Here is a 20,791-nt window from a genome sequence, read left to right on the forward strand (position 1 = left end):
GGACCAATACAGGTTTGCTTTGATGACCAGCGCGCCGCCGTCAATTCTACATCAGGCGGACTAGTTTACCAATACCAGACTCGCCGAATTGCTATTCGAGTATAAATTACGAGACACATCATGGTCAAAGCATAGAAAGAAATTTCAGGAGAAGTGCATACGGTCCTGTGCTTTAAGATTTACAGGTTCCAATTGACATCATGACAACTATACAATGAGGGGCAAAGCTATGATTTCCAATACAAAATTATGAGAACAAAGTTAGGGATATTTAACCATTAACCATTAAAAATTGGTCGTTTATAAAAAAATACCTTAATTGTTCTTGTGACATCTATTTCAGATCATCTGAATTAAATGTCAGACATATACTTAACTGTAGCGGTGAATAATACAGTCATGACAATTTTATTCTAATTGTGTATCTAACTAATTAAGGAAGTGTTGGACAAAACATGAATTAAACTTTGAACATCGCATATTTATCATAAGGTAACCAAGTAAAAATTAACTTATCTATAATTTTGTAAAGAAATAATCGTTTACTTTTAAACACGTACGTAATATTTATAAATTAATTATAATACTCATTAAAGATTTAGTTACTACATTTTATTTTTGCTTTATCATATAGTGCTGCATAGAATCTTATCATATAATTTTTTTTCACTATTTGGAGAAGATATATTAGATTAAAGGCCAGTGAGTTTTCTATTCGTTCTTAATAGGAAATAGGCAACCAGCAATACTCTATTTCCAACCTTAACGACGTTTGGCACACAAGATATGTAAGAAACCCACCTGCTAACCGACTGTACGCGTTTCCTTAATCACCCTGTACTCACTCGGAGCCTGCTATTAAATTTGCAAGTGAAATTACTACTCCCGTCCGATGCAGAGGTGCGACTCGCAGCGCTGTCTGGAACTAGTACTTTACTCCGCTGCCATCATCTCGTTACACCAACCTAGATCAGAATCTGTGATCGGGTGGTGTACAGTTATCGATGAGGAAACTATGCTAATCTGGAAACGGCTCGAACAAATTGCCGAGCAAGGTATATTGGAAGACGATTCTTTAGTGCGCGATAAGATCGATCGAAAAAATCGCTTTGGTTGGTTTAACAAGGGAGCGTGGAGTACCGACGATCTATTTTGTAATTTAATCGGTTTTCTTTGTTCTTTAAAGTGTCGTCGGTGGGTTGTTACAGATACGTGTAAGATAAGACAACTGCTTGCTTGCAATGGAAATCACTTGACAATAGTTTTGGTAAAAATGCAGGGTGCACTGAAGGAAGGATTTAATCGAGAGAAGTAAAATTTATTAGATCCAATTAAACAACTTATTTATATTTGGCGAGTTAAAGATTTATTTTGAATTAATAATAATGACCCCTGTGTTTCGGAGATCAGTGGGTTTCAACTCTTGGTTCATTTAGCATCTTTCGTATAAAATGATTCAATGAACAACGTCCTGAAGTTATGAATGGACTGTATAAAAATATACGTAGGCTGCATTAAAATTTTTAATATTTAGCATTTTATTTATACATAATGCAATGAAAGACATAATGCAATGGCTTTGACATGAATCAGGAAGTAAATATATAACATATGGAACGATAAACGAGTATGTTAAACTTGTAATAAGTTAAGCAATATATGTTCCTTTATCATCACCATCAAAATTGGTATAATGTCTGGTAACTTTCTCCTTAGCATTCTTTCTTGTCATGTGTCGTATCTATGTGAAAATGGTGACACGATAAGTGAATAAAAGCATTTAAAAAATCAAATATTTGATATGGAATGCATCAGTTATATGCTTTCACTCAGTGAAGAAACTGGGGAATTTAANCTCCTGGGCGATGGGAATAAATTGTTTTTTCACCAAATTGTTGCATTTTAGTGTCTAAGAAACTGCACCAAGATCCATTTAAATTGCCTAACTTTTGTTGAAGTTATTGCGAAAAATTGTTTCTCAAACTGTACCTTTATCACCCTGTAACTTTTTTATTATGCATTTTCGGACCTATGTTTACATGAAACTTTTTGCTCAAAATGACATTTTCTATCTGTCATATTCATTTGGCACCATAGTTTAGAAACACCCTGTATATAATTCATTTCATCCTTATGTTTATTTGTGAGCATGTTAGTATTCATTGCATTCGTTTCGAATTTTGTTTGTGATCTCATCGCATTCTTCTCAAGAATACAAATGTTTCTAGTTTTATTTAAAAAATGTTGGCACTTCCTAAATAAAAAATTTAAACGTATAGGTTAAACAAATATGTAAGAAGTAGACTAACGTTAAAATATAATCTAGTAATATGAGCATAGATAAAGTAAAATGTATACATTTAAAAATAAAAAGGATAAAAGAAAACATGTAATATTTTCTGTAGGTTTTTTTATTTGTCTATACCTCTGTAGGTATAGTTTGATACTTTACGATAGTCAGCTCTGATTTTTGTTTAGCTTTACGGAAATTGGAAACGAAAAATTAAATTAAGTCGATGAAACTGATAATGACAAATAACAAGCATTTTTTCAATTGATTGGCAGCAAACTGATCTTTTAATGGCAATTTTAAAATAGCGATTAATTTTGAAAAAAAAACATTTCAATTACTTAACTGTAATTTTAACTTTTATAATGCCTAAACTAAATAAAAGAGAATATAATTTTACTCAACTTACAGCAAAGAAATTAGAGTATTTTTCGAGGAAGTTGGCATAATACATATAACTAAATAATTGAAACACTCGGTATATGATTTTAAAATTTATTTTAATTTTATTAAAGGACCACCTTTTGATATCACTCTGTGTCAAAGAACAAATGCGCATCGCATATATGAGAAAAGTTATAATTTTCTTTGCCAAATATTTTTTATCATATACATTTTAAATAATGCCGAAATGATTAGGTTTAGATATTTAGTACGCTATATGTCAAAATTACCTTCCTTTCAAATCTTCAAAAATATACCTACTCTATTTAAAATAACGAATCTTTTTTTTACTTTTCTGTCTAGGGAACATGGCAAAGACGAAAGTGTTAGCTAACTTTCTTGCGATTTTAAATCAGTATGTAAAAAAACAATGGACTGTTACATTTCGAAGACATTAGCCAAACTTTTTGTTCTTTTAAATAGAACACCCTATATATCTGATATAAGTACTTAATATTTTCAATTTTTCTCTTTTTTTTCTGATTAAATCATATATACATGTCGTATAATTATGCTTTGACAGTTTGCACAGTATTTTAGTTTATATACCCATCCTGCTGATAGTCAAGATTGCCATGTCCCCGCTGTTTAATTCACTAAACAAAACTTTTAATTCTCTATTAAGATCGTATAAAAGGTATTTTATAATACCTTCGTCCGGTTGTAGACAAGGGTCATATATGGAAACTCTTTCTTTTGATATCTCTATGCCCACCTTATTATTAGATCTTTCTTTGTTTACTTGTCTTTCAGAAATAACTTCATCGATATCAAATTGGTCTTGCTAATCATAAAAATAACCCTTTATAAACAAAATTTATTTAAAAAATATGTCCTTTATTTAGAACATGATTAGTTTATTATAAAATTAATTTTATAGTATTGTAGGTAGGTACTATTTTTCATAATAAAGTATCTAAAGATTTAATTTGTATATTTAATAGCGGCAAAGAACAATATGCACGTGTTCCATGGCAATCTTGACTTTATTGTTTTCTAAACAGAAAGATAAGAAAGATAAAGGGCTAGAATTTTATGTCAACGACCCTGTGCAGAAAATCGTATACATTACAGAAATCTTTAAGATAGGAAAGAGGCGGCGTGTTTATACATGATGTAAACAAGAAAAATATACTTTATTATTGATTTGAAAATGAATGGAGAAGGATCTAAGTTCTCGTACAAATTCTATAATTATTTAAGGATTTAATTGACGTAATTTTTCACCGAAACATCGTTTTCGTTGCAGGAGACAGCATCAAAGCAGCACGACGTGGCATGGTAGCCCCCTATCGGGAGTGCAGAGTCCGCAGGCGAAGCCGAGCCCGGACAGATTGAAAGGAACGACCCACGACCTCTTCGAGCTGCTCGAGAAGGCCCAGAGCTCTAGGCTAGATGACCAAAGATGCAGGCTACCTCCTTATTTCAATCAGGTAAGATACCGCCTATTTCACATGCAAAACGGCACATGTTATGTCGATTTTTAGACGCGTTTGGCCGGTGGAAATCGGTATATAATAATGGTTGTTGGTGGTGTTACAGTTACGAAATGTGCTTGATCTTGAACTATGTCGATCGGAAAGAATTAATGTTTGCAATGATACATTCAAAAAATGACTGCGTTACCTACAACTTCATCAGAATTGGTAAATTCGTTTTTTGTGACAGAAAAATTAACAACATTATACAATCATTACTGAACTCTTGTGAAAAATACACTTATGTTTGATATTTCTTCAGTAGTTGATTAAAAATAAAATTACCAACATCTTGCTCACTTTTCTTGTATGTCAGATTTGTGTTATTTTTGGTACAATATGTGATGTCGCAGATTCTTGAATTAAAAAAATATATGTATACTCAAAAGTATTCGCACCGGCTTATACAGGATGTTTCAGAAAGACCTTCCGTAAATTCAGGGGGTGATGGTACGACAAAAAATAAGAATTTTTTATCTTATGAACTATATGCCTATCTCCTCTTGTTTTCGAGATACAGAGCGACAAAATAAAAATTTTTAGATAGAATTTTTAGGAAAATTTCCAAAAAATAATTAGACCAACGTATTTGGCGTCCTTAAAAACCCCGGAATACCAAATTTCATAAAAATATTTCGCACCGTTTGGAAATTTTCGTAAAAATTCTGTTTAAAAAATTTTATTGTGTCGCTCTGTATCTCGAAAACAAGAGGAGATAGACATATAGTTCATAAGACAAAAAATTCTTATTTTTATCGTACTATCACCCCCTGAATTTACGGAAGGTCTTTCTGAAACATCCTGTACATGTTCCGTACTCTAAAAATAAAATTATCTAAAAATGAAAGTTACATGCGTCTTTTAAGATATTTGTTATTTTCTTGATTTCTCATAAACAGTCACGCAATCGAAATGGTCATGAATGTTTTGGCTAAATATAAGTACTTTATCTACTTTATCCTAGCCATGAGTAATCAAATTTTGGAATTAATATTTGTGTTGATTTTGCAAACTTTGAAATAGTATGTTTAACATTTACGATAGGTGTTTACAAAAAAATAGTCTTCCTCTACTTACTTATTTGTATTACATTTCATGCATTTAAAAAATAAATGAATATATGAAATAACAAAATCTAGATACCATGACAGATAAACATATCTGTCTATCTATTTTTTTGTCGTAACTGTAATACATAAAATTAGGTCTTCAGTTAAAACAAGTTCATCCATTTTGGCATAGTATCTTTTTGTAAAATGAATAACAAAGACTTATAGAATTAAAATTTTTATTGTACTTACTTATTCATGAATAGTTTGATAATCTTTATGAAAAGTTCTTGAAAATGAAGGAAAATTACAAATAATTGTAAAAATTATAACTTTAAATCTTGCAGCACCCATAACGGATGGAAAAAAATAATTTTGCACAAAATAGAATAAAAAAATGGATATTCCTTTGAAATAAAAAATTTTTACGTTTTCTTGGCAAAAAGGAATACCTACTGGAATACACCCTTTTTTATTTTAGAAGCTTTAACATCATATTCCAAATTACACCAAATATGTTATACAAATCTACCATAGAAAAAAGTTATTTATATTTTTTGCTTACCATTTTTTTTATAAATCAATGGATACTACTTCTTATATCAAAACTACTGAAATATACCTAAAGCACTATATGACCGTAAAGGCATTTTTGCGCAGATTTCGATTATGTGTACCCAAATATAAGGTGTTTTTAAAATAAAACACCTTGTATAGTCAAAAATAACTTTAAAATATGGACGATACCTCAAAATTAAATTTCTCTAAATATAATTGTTGAGATATTGAACAATTACTTTTGTATATTCTATAATCAATGTCGTAAAGATATATTTTGCCCTTGTATATTATAATTGGGCATTGTTTTATCAAGTGCCTAATACATAAATAATAATTTAAATAATCACGTTAGACTGGAAGGAAATACGAGGTCTGTTCAGAAAATAATCTTCATAATAAACTTTATTTCTTTAAACTTTATTATGAAATTTATACATTATTGATGTACGGGCACATTATCATGGTGCATGAACGATATTGTTTCCCACAACTCTGGTCTCTTTTTCATAATTTTTCCACGTAACGCCTTAATAGTACACACGATTCACTGTTTCACCTTGAGGCAAGAATTCAAAATGCGCAATTCCCTTAAAGTCGAAAAAAACAGTAGCATCACTTTGGTATTTGATCGAGACTTTCTTAGGGCGTGGAGATCCTTTGCCAATCCATTGTGATGATTGAACTTTTGTCTCAATGTCGTAGCCGTAAACCTAGCTTTCGTCTCCCGTCAAGATCCTTTGAATTCATGTTTCATTGCCATTTCGCCACGGTAGCGCAGTCGGTCGAGAGTGCGGTGGCAAGCATTTCTCGGCTAGGCTTCCTACTCTGGTCCGGGTTCGATCCCCGGTGTCGGTACTGGCAATGTCGATGGATAATGGGTGTTTGTCCACGTTTTTTCAAGTGTAGCCCCCTTTCGGCCCAGGCTTTTGGTTTTGGTTTTGGGGTTTTTTTCTTTTTTTTGTTTTTTTTTTTTTATTATATTGTCATTGCCATCAAACGAGGAACAAGTTTTGCTGCAACTGGATGCATGTCCAATTTTTCAGTTAAAATTTCATGGCATAACCCATTTGAGATGCTGACCTCTTGCAATTTCTCTGAAAGTAAAATCGGCGATTTGTACGAACCAGATCTTTGATCATCAGAAGAAATTGAAAGCCTTCCTGGTCGAAGATCATCAATTGACTAACGATCAATTTTAAATCGTGAAAACCATTCGTGACATTACGTAAGACCCAAAACATCATCTCCGTAAGCTTGTTTCAAAAGTTTTCTTGAAAGTTTTCCTCAGCTTCAGTAAAATTTTACGTTGTATCGTTGCTCAGGAAAATCGCACATTTCAAAACACGTTGCACTTAAATCACAATACCACGAAAACTAAATAAGATATCAACAATTCAGGAACATGTGGTTACATAGGAGGTTATGCACAATGCTGCCAACCGCATATCACTAAGTATCTCCATTAGAGTGTAATTCAATAAGTTTGGTTAATTTCTGAACAGGCCTCGTAAAATAAATACAGTAGAATTTACATATATTTACGTCTATACCGAATAGTTTTCACTTCTTGAAATAATCCACAATGGAGAAAGATCGTACAACTTTTTTTTAATCAATATACATTGTAGATTCGCTATTAAAATTTACTAAGCATTTTAGTTCCACTGTGCATATGTGGTTATTAACAACTAACCATCCTCTTATGCAACATATTCAGCATGCGGGTAAGACGTAGAACAAATTTTCTTGACTAGGTATAAGGATGTACTTGCAAGCAGTTACTACCGCCAGTTTTAATAACCTCTCCTCATTTATTTTATAAAAACGGCACTCACGCAAGAAAAAAACGGCACACGACTGCAATCCTTCATTCTCGTTATGTAAATTGACGGCGCAGAACTTGTTCTTGAACTTAGTTTTTAATATTAGCTAGAAGCTCATTTTCTGTTAGTATTTTTTTTATATTTTACAGCGTCAGAAATGTTTCAATTGAAAAAAATTACTTTTTCAAGTTAATTCAAATGATATATTTTTAACATGAAAAAATCTCGGAATAGATATACTCTAAATATTAAGAAAAATGATGTATCAAGCATCAGCAATTCTCTTATTATCTAATTTTTATGATGAAAGAATAAGAGTCGTTTAAAATTGGGTACCAGTCATCTACAAAACTGCTAAAATTGTGAAGTTCTCTATGAAATAGGTAAAAGTAAAAAATCCGGTTGGTGGACGTCACAAAATTGACTATTTTTCATGTAATTGAAACTTGACATGTCTCTAGAAACGATAGTAGAAATTCCAACCACTAATGTATTCAGATTTCACCTGATAAGTAAAAAGCGCGGTTTGTGATAAATGGTTTATTTTATTGAAAGAACGCATTCCACGCAACTACAATATTATGCGAAAGATTTACTGAGTAAGTGATGTACATCCAGTATGATATAATATAAGTACTAGTTTTAAGACTTTCTTTCACTGATATTAGTACCCACTATCAATATAAATTAAATAGACCCCTGAGTTTGGAAACAGATATTAAGAAAACGTAGGGGCAAAAAAATTTGAAATTTGGACCATATATAGCCTCACTATTACTTTATTGTGTGCTAAAATTTCAGTTAGTTTTGTTATCCAATTTTTTAGTTTTTAATGAAAATGTTGAAAAAATCACAATTTTCAGCCTACAAAATTGATACCTCTCACTTTAACTCGTCGTAATTTTTTTAATCGATAAAAAAATTCCTAATTTTTACTGACGATAAGTCGAACTCTTTAGTACTGTGAAGGTCATTTGTATCAAGAGCTCTTCTTTTTCTTATTTTTAAGAAAAACAGAAGGGAGTGCTATCTGTAAATATTACGTTCTTTAAAAAAAGAAAAAAACTGACATGTAGTAAATGACTGTAAACAAAAATTTGTTAAAATAATACAGTTATAAATATGATATTCTTAAAAACAGTATCGGAATGGTCAATTACGTTCACGGTCCGATGCAGGGTATACAGTATAGCCTTTATAACTGTATTATTTCAACAACAAATTCCTTCAGATTTTTGTTTACAACTGTGACATTTTGTGGTTTAATTATAATAATTTTCTTTTATTCACCATAGAAACATTAGATTAAGTGTTCCAACTTGCTTATTATTTAGAAGTCTTTACCCAATAAATTACTAAAAAAAGCTTTATTCATATTTTAATAGATTGGTCAGTTTATTGGTCAATTTTCAGGATACGAACTATTATGAAATAAAAATTAGTTATTCTAAGAACATTAACATGATAGACGTAGGTATAGCTTATATCAGATTAACATAAATGCAATAACAAATATTTAAAATAGGAATGGATCAAAATACTGAAATTGGTACCATTTAATAAATATTATAAGTCGCTAAAATCCCCAACATTGGCCAATAGGACTAAGAACCCTTCATTTCTCTTGTCTGACCACAATTTTTGTATTACTTGCACTAATATAACTTGGCCAATGTCTGAATCAATTTATTGCATCAATAATTGATAAAATTAAAACCTTTTTTAAACAAACTGTTACTTTTAAAGATTTAGTTTCATTTAAAATATTAACGACATGGATTAAAAATTCTGGCATCATATCAAAATTTTACTTTAGGATTCTGTTAGCTGTTAGTTACATCCTCTTACAGAAAAAACCTCTGTGATTTATATTAGGATGTTACTGAAGACTTGACGGCACTATTTCTCTGTTTATGTTTTCAGAATTGATTGTTGTGACAGTTGTCGCCATCGTTTTCATTGTCCCCACGTCTACACTCCAAAATTAAAAATAAACACTTCCCTTTGTTCAATTGTCGTAATCCAATGTGGTGATTTGTTAGAAGGGAAATTGTTTCATTTGATTTAATGAAAAATAAACAAACATCTACTGCCGTTGTCAGATGTGTAAGACGGCAACCATGGGATTGCGCTATAACTCGACAAAGCTAATGGAAATTTAATTTTATATTGTCTGTAGAAGAATAATTTAATGTAGGAGCAGTTGTATGATATTGTAATAATAATTACCGTTGAGGCGTTTCATTTTATGACAGATTTAAATTGCTAGTTACGCAATAAGCAGCTTAAAAACAATTGCTATTTAAGACAAACTTAGGACGCAATTCCTTTATTGTAAAATTTGCAAAAACTTAATAAGATAAATTGATATTTTTAGTAAAATATGAAAACAATTGTCATAATTTCTTCTTGCTTTAAAAATACAGATAGTTTAATCCATTTTTAGCTTGTCACTTATCACACTTTTCTTAGTTTTATTATTATTTTTTTATGCGCAGCATTTTTTATTGCCTAAATTTATTTATTTGTGGCTCAAGTTTCTCTCAGTTTATTGAGTATTTCGCCAACTGTGAAGAAATTAAAAAATCAATCAGAGGAATTGATTCGATTTTAATGTTGATTACTCGTACAACAATTGAAGTGCGTGATTTGTTTTTTGTAATAATATCCGCTTTTTTCAGTGCTAGATATTTGTTAACATAAAATAATTTAAGCCAAGGGTTACCTTGGCTGATCCTTTTGGCGCAATTGTTTATTAATTAATTTTTCGCAAGTAATAAAGATCGCTGTTGTAAAGATAAATAAAGCATAGTATAGAATTTTAAGCAGCATCATAATCCTCTATAAACAAAAATAAAATTTGAGAAGAATAAAAAATATTCGAAAATACGGAAAGGATTTGGAATAGTTGGTAAAGTTGTGTCTATCGCAGTGTTAAATATTTTGATTCTATTATCATTTGAAAAATATCGTTTTAATACGTCATGTTTTCACAAAATTTAACAATTTTTATAATTAACAGTATGGCAACGCCGCAACCGAATTTGCCTGTTAATGTAAACAGAAATTTAGGGCGATTTTATTAAAAAAAAAGAAAACTAATTTTTTGACCACCATTCTGACCATGGATCATCCTGAATATTTTAAAATGGCATTAAAATACAGTTTTTTTATTCCCTCTAAACTTTTATTACATAGATTTTTTTTCCATTCTAGAGTTTTCATACTTTTTTATGCGATTGATTTCTATTAATTTTTTTCCAGTGGTCACTGGTTGCTGCTTTTTTTATCCAAATGGGAACACAATTGACTTATTGTCATACATCATGCAAAACTCGACATATACATACTTAAGTACTACAACAAATGCAATCTGATAACTGTTTAATTATTTATTATCACTCTAATGAAATCAGTTACGATACAGATCGACATTGTATGTAACGTGATACTGTAAAAAAAAATTTGGATATACCCAACGTATATCACGATACCGTTACATAATACTCATGAACATGGGATAAATAAGTATTCATTACATTATTACATGATATCACTGCTCGTATTGTTCTAAAAAAAAGAGGTCACAGACAATTATTTTCGCTAAATAATCGCATGTTCGCAAATTAACTTTGTCATATTTTTTAATAATTTTATTACATAACGTTAATGCAGTCTCCTTATCTGAATACATATTTCATTCATTTTCGCTGTGCGATTTCAGCAGAATAATAATGAAATCGAAAGGAATGCCGTTTTACAAAATAACTTTGTGAATTTTTTAGATATTTACATAGTTTCTGTTAATTTGTATGTATGCTTTGCTCGTTTTCTACAAGCACTGCCGACTTATTCCTAAAAATCGAGGATTTATGTTTAATTCACTAACATTTAAAATGCTACGAACATGCGAATTACATCAGTATATCTGCTAGTAGAACTACTGGAGGTTTCAATGAAGAAAAAAAACTGCAAGCTTAGTTTTTCAGTACTAATAAGCAAATAAAAAAATTGCCCATTGCGCCTTATTTATATTAACATGTTGCCCTTTCTAAGATTTCTATAGCGAATTTATACCATCCTGTTTTTACACAACCAACACATCTTAATCGCTAAAGTATCCTGTGCATACTTCGCTGCATTGGAGTTATTGAACAAGTTAGACGTATCATATGAAAGCCCCAAGATTAATTGTACCAGCATGCGGATCCCCGATTGCAGTGCAGGGAGCATATCACAATTAGTATGAATTAATAGCACTAATTTGCGTTAGTTTGTGTACGGCCGAGATGAAATATTTCAGTTTCCCCTTTCCAAGTCAATTAGCGTGAAAATTATTCTTTATATAAGCTTCCGATGGCTATAACTTACACTTTACGGATGGACCTCATTAGTCCTTAGCCGATCTATACGTATTTACCTACCTGTGCTCAGCTACCAGTTTTTCAGTGTATATGATTATTTTTACATTCCAGAAGTCTAATTTTTTTCTTTTATACTAAGACTTCTATTGCTAAAATTCGCTCACATTATAAAAGTTTTCAACAACCATATGGTGTTGGGAAAAAGGAACGGTTTTCATATTTAACCTTTTTATAGGACAGAAATAGTATTTGATTGTATAATACAACAGCTTACTAAATTTTATCCTTGGAAATATTTAGTTCTAATTGAAAAATTGTTGTCTAATTCTATTTTTTTCAGAACATTACATTTTCACCTTTTTAAATCATATTTTTATATTAAATAGGTTCCTTTTCAGATATCCGTTAATTTCAATTAACCATTTTTTAAATTATTATTTTTAATATTAGTTTTTGTATTTTTACTTCGTATTAAGCTAATTAAAATTAACCCTAAACATTTTTCTAAATTCTCAACAAATGATATACAGGTTCAGAAGCAAATGAGCTATAGTTCAGAGCAACTTTCGTAAATAAAAATAAAGTGATTCAGGTTAAAGTCACCTTTGTACAATTTTGCTAAAATAAAAGACTGTTTTTGGTCGCCCTGAAAGTAAATTAAACAAACGCATTTTGGTGGAAACTCTGTAGAATATGTAATTTAATTTGAATTTAAATTGCATTAACCCATTTTATTTCATTAAATAGTTTATTAACTACTTGATAACAAATACACCTCGGAGTAAATTGCATTTTTCTGCCATTTTAGCCTCTTTTACTCAAACTCGGAGTCTATCAATTTCCAGCATGTACCTAACCGGTTTATTCAGTCTAATTGACTAGAATCCCTCTCGAGAATCATTCGAATGCCGTTTCATTTTCCTCCTCTAACTGCTACACTAACCAACTAAACTAATCCTGCCCGTCGTATCTTACGCCAGAGTATTCCTATGGCAATTGCTGTGCAGTTTCGGAACGGGAATTGTACCGGATTAGTTATCGGTCATTATGAAATAATGGCTGCAATACGTAATGTAACATGTCCAAACGCAGACAATTCGACTCGAGTCGTCGGTAGTCCTGCAATTAGCATCAGACCACCAAGAAGACGGCGAGAAGCCGTTGTCTCTGCTCGAGTTATTTGCACTGAGAGATTGCGTTCCTTCGGAAAATGTATCATCCGCGACTTGAAATTAAAAATAATAACAGTTTATGAGTAATTGCTGAATGGAAAATATGCCGAAGGACTTAAAATGATCAAAAATGAATACAAACTCATATGTAGGAAATATATTGTATTAGGTAATATTTTGACACTCTCCGATAGAGGGTATTTTGTAGTAACAGCTCATCTTCGAATCAAGAGGAAGTGAAACCTTTTTGACCATAAAGATTGTGTTCATACTTTTCTGGGATGTGATTACTGTCACTGTCAAGAGTCGTATGACAGTATCTCTGGAAGTACTACAGCTTTGTGGTTTATTGTATTTAACCTCCCATTTTCAATCTAGGACTGATTCCAGTGTCCTTGCATTAGTGTTTTTGCAGTCCCACCATAGGTTGACTAGTACACTCATCAGGATCCAATTTTGGTTGTCCATAATAATTTATGCGTCCATGATCTAATTCGTATACCACCAATTTTGCTTATGTCCTTTCAGATCGCAATATAAGGAGATCTGTATATGTATAACTGGTTCTTTGATGAAAATCTTACCATGTTGGTGTATCTATAAGTTCATCTCTTTTGGTGATTGTTGAACTGATTTTGTCTTGTACTGTGGCTCTCTCAAGACAAGTTTCAGTTCAATTTAAGACAGTATTTTTAACTAATTCGTCAGTTTTTTCTTTACCTTCAACACATGAGTATCATATACCCTCATCAGAGTTTAATTGATTTGTGATCCCTGTATAATTGGATCGTAATTTTAAAACGGAGATTTTAGTGCAACTTTCATAATAATGGTTTTTTCTGTATTGCTAATACTATTAGTATTATCAGAACTACGGCATGTTCGGCTTTAATCTCCATGTTTTGCTTTGGTCGCGACTGGCTAACATGAGTGAGGTAGTTGTCCTGTTCCTGATTCAACTGATTATGAGTTGCTAGTTCCAAATATATCTTGACTCCGAAGACATTTTTCTTCTCCTGATAACTACCTCAAAATTCTAGTGGTCGCAATTTCTCAGCTTCCTTCTGGTAAATCCTAGTATGACCTGCTATCGTTCATCTGAAGCGACTAGTGGTGAATTCCTCTTCTGTTCATCTTGTGACAGTCATGGACTCTTTTTGACGAGACTCTGAAACCAGCAACTCAACGGGGATTTACCTGGAGCCATTTTCGGCTTTTATGAAAATGTACGTCTCTTCCATAAGCTTGCTCATTCTGATTTCTTCTTCTAGTTTTGAATCCTTGACGAGGTTAAAGAAGGCTTGACTAAGACCATTTCTCTCTGGTTTACTAAAAAAATAGAGAATACTTTGGGAATTCATAGAGTTGAAAATAATGAACAAAAAGGTCACACCAAGACCATTCTTTTTGATTTAACCAGAAAAAAAGTAGTGCGAAAAATTACTCTTGTTTCTTACGTGAACAGTTTGTTCATTCATGGGTCTATTGCAAACATTATTGGGCTTAAGGATCCTAACTTTAACCTTCTAATTAAGTTCCACATCTTTGACAGTAGCTTCACGTAGCTTCCTGTTCTTTCTTCCTTCGTTCTAGTCGAAATCACACCTTTGCTAGCTAACCCTTCACACTTGCTCAATACATTGGCTACGATCTTTTCCTTCTGACAGAACTTGCATATTCCTGCATAAGTGAGTTCATAGTAATGCTGCAAAAAGATTCAGGTCTCTGTAGGGCTCTAATGAACTTATTGTGGCAAACCCATGAACTTTTTCCTTCTCCTGATGACTTTCATACCCTGCTAGCCATGCCAGGCTCACATTGTTCTGATTTTCTAGCACTGTTAAAGTATTTAATCAAACCAATACTAGACTAAATTTGAAGTTTGAACAATGATCAGGATGATATTTTGTTCGCAATACATTAATTTCTAAATTTAATAAAATACTATTTATTAAAAACATTTTTCCAAGGTTTGAAATACTAATTAGTAATTTGTATAATATTGTGACGTATATACCTAATACATAAGAAAAACATATAAATTATGGAATATTTACCATTTATTTACTGTGACGGCTTATATTACTTAATACTTGTATGTTTTATTTTGCTGTAAGGTCTAGAGCAGGGGTCGGCAAGTATTGTTATCTACAGAAAAATAGTTTTTTAAATAATAAGTAATTATACTTTTAAATAACAAGTATGTAATTATACGCTCAAAATATTTTTGGCGGTCCAGTTGTTTACCTTCCGCGGTCCGGATCTGGACCGCGGTCCGCCAGTTGCCGACTCTTGGTCTAGAGTTTACGTTGTGATGGAGCAGTTTAGGTGAAACGATTTTGTTGGGCTGGAGTTCCTAACAATATTAAATATCAAATACATGAAACATATGGTAGTTTTATTATGACATTTTTATACTCGAAATGTGTCATATTTCAATGTATGTGGTCGGTAATAGTATCTGCTTAAAATTTGGAACCTGGTGTGTTACTCAGCCTTTTTGTACTGGATGTGTTTTTTTTTGCCTAACACTTTTTTGTGTTCTTCCGGTGCCTTTATTTTGGAGATAATGAGCAGTTTTCTACCTGCTGCATTGAATTTGGAAAAACTGATTTACAAGACACGATTTAGTTATATGCAGTACGTTACATACAAACAAATTTCCATGGTGATTCTTCGCTGTTGTTTCTTACCTTCAGCCTTTCTGGATTTCGGCAATGCCTGGTGTTGATTTGACTGGTCCTCGAATATGGTTGGGTTTCTAATTTTATCACATCGTCCGTTGGTCGTGACACGATTTTAGCGGATTTCGTGCTGTTTTACTACAAAATTCGAAACATCGGTGATTTTTTAGGCGATGTGCAGCGGCCTTCAGCGGTTGCTCTTCTAACAGCATTGGGCTTCTCTGAACGTCACTAGCTCCGGCTTGGTTGGTTTGGAAATATAGGTGATAATTTCAAGCTCAATGATACATGCATGTATTACTGTTGCCGTATATTATTTTGAAGCTTTTTCGGGCTCTTCGTTCAATTCAAGAGAATTAAATTCAAGACAATTCAGTTCAAGGCATGGGTGATATTTAAAAAGTACGATTGTATTTATGTGGAAAAAAATTGTGTATAATTGTAAACGAAACTACACCTGTTTTAGTGTACATTCTAGCGCCTGATATATCATAAAATGTTTTCACTGATAAACTTCCGTATTTCAAGGCGACCATTATAGAAACTATTTCAATGATGCAGGTTTATGCTAAGGGTCACATTTGACTTGCAACAAAAAGAGTCACTGGTAAGATTATTTTAATTTACTTAACACAGTTAAATTAATTTGAAATTTCTTAGTGACAACTGCACACACAAATGTCAAATTCTAGTAACGACTCATTTATTTATTTTCTGTTTTTTATACTTTTCATTTTTCAGTACCTACCTACACGGTTTCTTCGCATCAAATCGAATTACTTTTAATAGGCCGTTTTTATGCACGCGTTAGCGTACAATAAATCATAAAATCCGGTTAGAACCAGTAATCCGAGTCCCACGGCACCCAAATTGGACGGCGTGCCTACGTAGGGATAAGATATCGAACCATTAATTTCGTAAACTCAACGGGCTTCTGCAAAATCATCCAATTTAATACGGTCGCCGGTCCATTTTTTGTACATCATTATTCTAGAGAGTACTGTACACATGGGCGCGATTCAAGTATCTACACACTCTGATAGCTCATTAATGATCTATAATGGATCCCCGACGAATTAAAATGTTTTCGATAATAACATTTCGTTCGTACTCCGATGAACCTTGGCGTGCTTGGTAGTTGGGACTAAATTTAAATTCTTCTGTCGCGCGGTTTTCTTAATCATTAGTAGGTACATACTAGGTACTTGACGGTGAGCGTGGAACTATTGGAACTATTTTTTGGTTGCTTAATAGAGCCTGGTTTAATTTTTTCTATACTAATTTTAATTTGGGAGTAATTTTGTTGCAGATGCACCTGTTACCACTTAATTTCAAGATGTTTATAGAAGGCCGCTCGTAAAAATAATTCGTAGTTATTTTTACAGTTGATGAAGGTATTTAGTTCAACTAAACGATGCTGGAAACAGGTCGATTTCCCTTTTTAAATGAAATTTTTAACGTCTATATAATCTGAAACGATATACAGGGCAATGGGGGACTTTGCTTTTTAGAAAAAAATGTTTGAATTTGAATTAACTTAATACCTTAAATAGAGTAAGAGAGACGATAAAATATTGTTATGTTTTTATTTATTTATTTTTTTATTTAGAATATTTTATATCTATTTTGTTATGTTTGAATATATTTTCCCAAGGCGTCAACAAAAACTTGTCTTGTACTATTATTTGGTTTTAGAGCTAATTCCTCATCAGGGTGTGGTTTCGTCAGCTTACGTTGATTTATTTTAAATATAAGATTTTTGAGAAAATGAAAAATTCAACTTAACATTTTACAAATCGATTCCACTTCCACTGGTAGAAAGGGTTTGAACTTAACCTGCTGTTGTATTTGTCCACTGCACTTCACTAATTTATTTTTGATAAATCTATATTTTACACTTTCGGTTAATTAACATTCGTTCCCATTATACAGGGTGTCCGGAAATGATGAGCAAAAAATTCAGGGGATAATTCTAGACCGAAAATAAATGCTACCTCTTTCTATAACATTTTTTCCAAAACTGATTATTAACGGAGTGTTAAAGTTAAATTTTATTTGCAGTTTTTTTTGCAATACCTTTTGCCACACTCATAATATTTTGACGAAATTTCTTATTTTGCGGGATGAGGATTATAAATTTGCCCACCGTTTTTTCGCATTTTGTAGAGGGCGCCACATACAAGCCTTTATTTTGGTTTGAATGGTTCCAACTTTTTTATGCTACACTTTATGCGACTTTTGACTGAATATTTTTGTTTTCCTAACCTTTTTACATAAAAACGGTATACTTTATTTGTTTCGATAAATCTAACCGTTTTCGAGAAAAACGCTAAAATAACATTGCTTGCATGTGAAATCATTTTAATTTATTTTCTACATTAAACATAGCATGCTTTGGAAACAAGCGCTTAGTTGCCTTGGAAACAAGTTTGTGGTGAATTAGTTCACATATCACTAATTATGTGAGCTTAAACAACATGAAAGCGGGCTGATCATTATTTTTTTTTTTTTACAATTTGTTAAACCTGATGTACAAGATGGGCTAAATTCTAAAATTTTGCGATTCTCCTCCTATTTTCCGAAAAGATCATGGGCTCAAAGTTTCAAGAGAGTTAATTGACGAAAATTGTATCTCGGTATATTGATTCATTTAGAAAATACAGTATGCTGCAAAAATGTATACAGTTGTAGCATTTATTGTCTAAGGTTTATATAGAAAATACGACTAACTGCAATTTGTGTCACATATTGCCAACGAAGTGCTATTTAAAATGTCGCGTTTAGCTTTACCACAATTTTCATAAAAAAAAACTGATTAAATCTCTAAATGTCATCGATTTTCCTCGAAAATATAACTGAGACGTTTGCTGCCATATTACTGTTGATGTATTTTAAATAGTTTCACATATATGTGCAAATTTTCTAGAAATTTTCTTGGTATATCGAAAAAAATATGTACCATAAACTATAATATATAATACACATAAATTGATTAGAACAATTAAAGTTGCAAAAACAAACAACAAAAATAAACTCTAATTTTTCAAGAGAAAGTTGAAAGTATTTCGTTCGTGTCGGCCTGCTCTATGTAAAACGATTCTTAATGGAGATACGTGTGCATAAAGTCGTATTTATTATGATGTACAGAAATTAAAGTGCATTTAAATAGACTGCAATTGAATTTTTTGTCTAATAACATCAGAAAAAAATCTTAAACACAACCCAGACGTCGCATGGATTAATCGACGAATCAATTGACTCCTTCAGTCTAGACATGGTCGTCGTAGGGAATGTGTGGAAAATAGTTCCTTTACTGAACGTGAAATTAATGGAATACAAATTTTAGAAAATTAGTTTTCTTAGTATGCAATACAAAATAGAAGAAATAACAAATTTAGATATAATAAAATACAACTAAATAATAAAGAATTTCTAATTCTTTGATGATTTCACAAATTTTAATTTAAATAGAATTTTAAACTAATTTAAAAAATAGTGCTTTTAAAAAATTATGCTTACTAGTTTACTAGAAATGCGCAGGTTCATTCTCAATGCACTTTAAATATGGTATGAAAAGTACTACCATCATTCTTATGGACTTTTTCTATCAATAAAGTTTTCATGACGACTTCACTATATTAGGTAAAAAATAACATTTACATAAAATATTTATTTTAGGAATGACCCATATTGTTAAACACAGTGAAACAATGAATTCAAAAAAAAAAATTGAAGGCCTTAGCATAAATTAAATAATCTTTTACATATTCAAATAACATAAATAATAGACAACAAATTGACACCTCATTTAATAACTCTTTGTGAATGATGGTTGTAAGGTGTTTGTTCCGCAAACTTCAGAAAATAACCGAACTTTTTTAATTACGCGCTAATGGAGATATTTAGTAATGTGCAGTTGGCAACATTGCATTGCGCATGACTTCCTCTATAACCACATGTTCCTGAATTGTTGATATCTCATTTAGTTTTCTTGATGGTATTTGTAACCTTAGTGCAGCGTGGAGTTTAACAGGACCGTAATCAGATTTCGAATGAAAATATTAATATGTTTACAGCAAATATGTCGCAACATAGTACTATTACCAAAGAACAAGGCTAAGTAGAGGATAAAATACCTACATAAATTTGAATGACACCACTTACCCGATAAGCCTTAGTGTTGTAAAGTTTTTAGACTAAATGAATATGCAATAATACGTTTCGTGTATTTTTTTAGATGCTCAAAATTTTATCACATCCACTGCTCTTCCATTAGTGTAGTGTTTATTGTATTTTTAATGTAACTGCCTATATTTAATGAAAATATTTGTCACCATAATTTTTTCTCGTTATTTAAGAGATTCGAAAATTGTCTTGCCTACATGAAAATTATATAAGGAAATGCACCTCACATACAACCGACGCCTATGGCATTCATCTTTAATCTCCTTTCTTTAAAATCTTGTTCCATACAGGATCCCCGATTGTCCGTTTTCCGCTGATTCACGCCTGCTCTATTTTGTAAAGGTCGTTCGCATCGAGAGTAAAAATTCCCATCCGTCATTTCAGCTCCAGGCCACGAGATCGGCAGCATCGCTGCTTCAAGTCGTTTTCATATTCTAAAGCTCAATGATCGATTAGGCCAAGTCTGAGGATGATAATAACTCTGGATACAATGCGAGGCATAATGGATGAATACGTTTTAAATATGCAAAGATTGAAGTCTTACTATCGTATCCTCGATCGTATCCTTTTTAGCACAGAATACTATGATTGATTTTGGGAAAACAGAAAAAAACTAAAACGTTACTTTATAAAATATGAAAATTTTTTTAATTTTCTGACCATATGACTCACAATAAAAGTTGAAAATTAAAACTTAGGGGGTAGGTTTAAAAAATATATAATTATTTTTAAGCACAAATA

General features: G+C 31.7%; 1 protein-coding gene across 1 annotated transcript in view; it reads left to right on the top strand.

Annotated features, from left to right (window-relative positions):
- LOC108906102 (rap1 GTPase-activating protein 1) overlaps positions 1-20,791 on the top strand; it is a 502,314-nt gene that overhangs the window by 87,930 nt on the left and 393,593 nt on the right. Inside the window, exon 2 of the mRNA XM_018709260.2 lies at positions 3,984-4,167. Within this exon, the coding sequence (XP_018564776.1) occupies positions 3,984-4,167 (184 nt within the window). The remainder of the gene's footprint in view (positions 1-3,983; positions 4,168-20,791) is intronic.

This window comes from Anoplophora glabripennis, unplaced genomic scaffold (assembly GCF_000390285.2).
Source record: "Anoplophora glabripennis isolate ALB-LARVAE unplaced genomic scaffold, Agla_2.0 scaffold214, whole genome shotgun sequence".
Lineage (NCBI taxonomy): Eukaryota > Metazoa > Arthropoda > Insecta > Coleoptera > Cerambycidae > Anoplophora > Anoplophora glabripennis.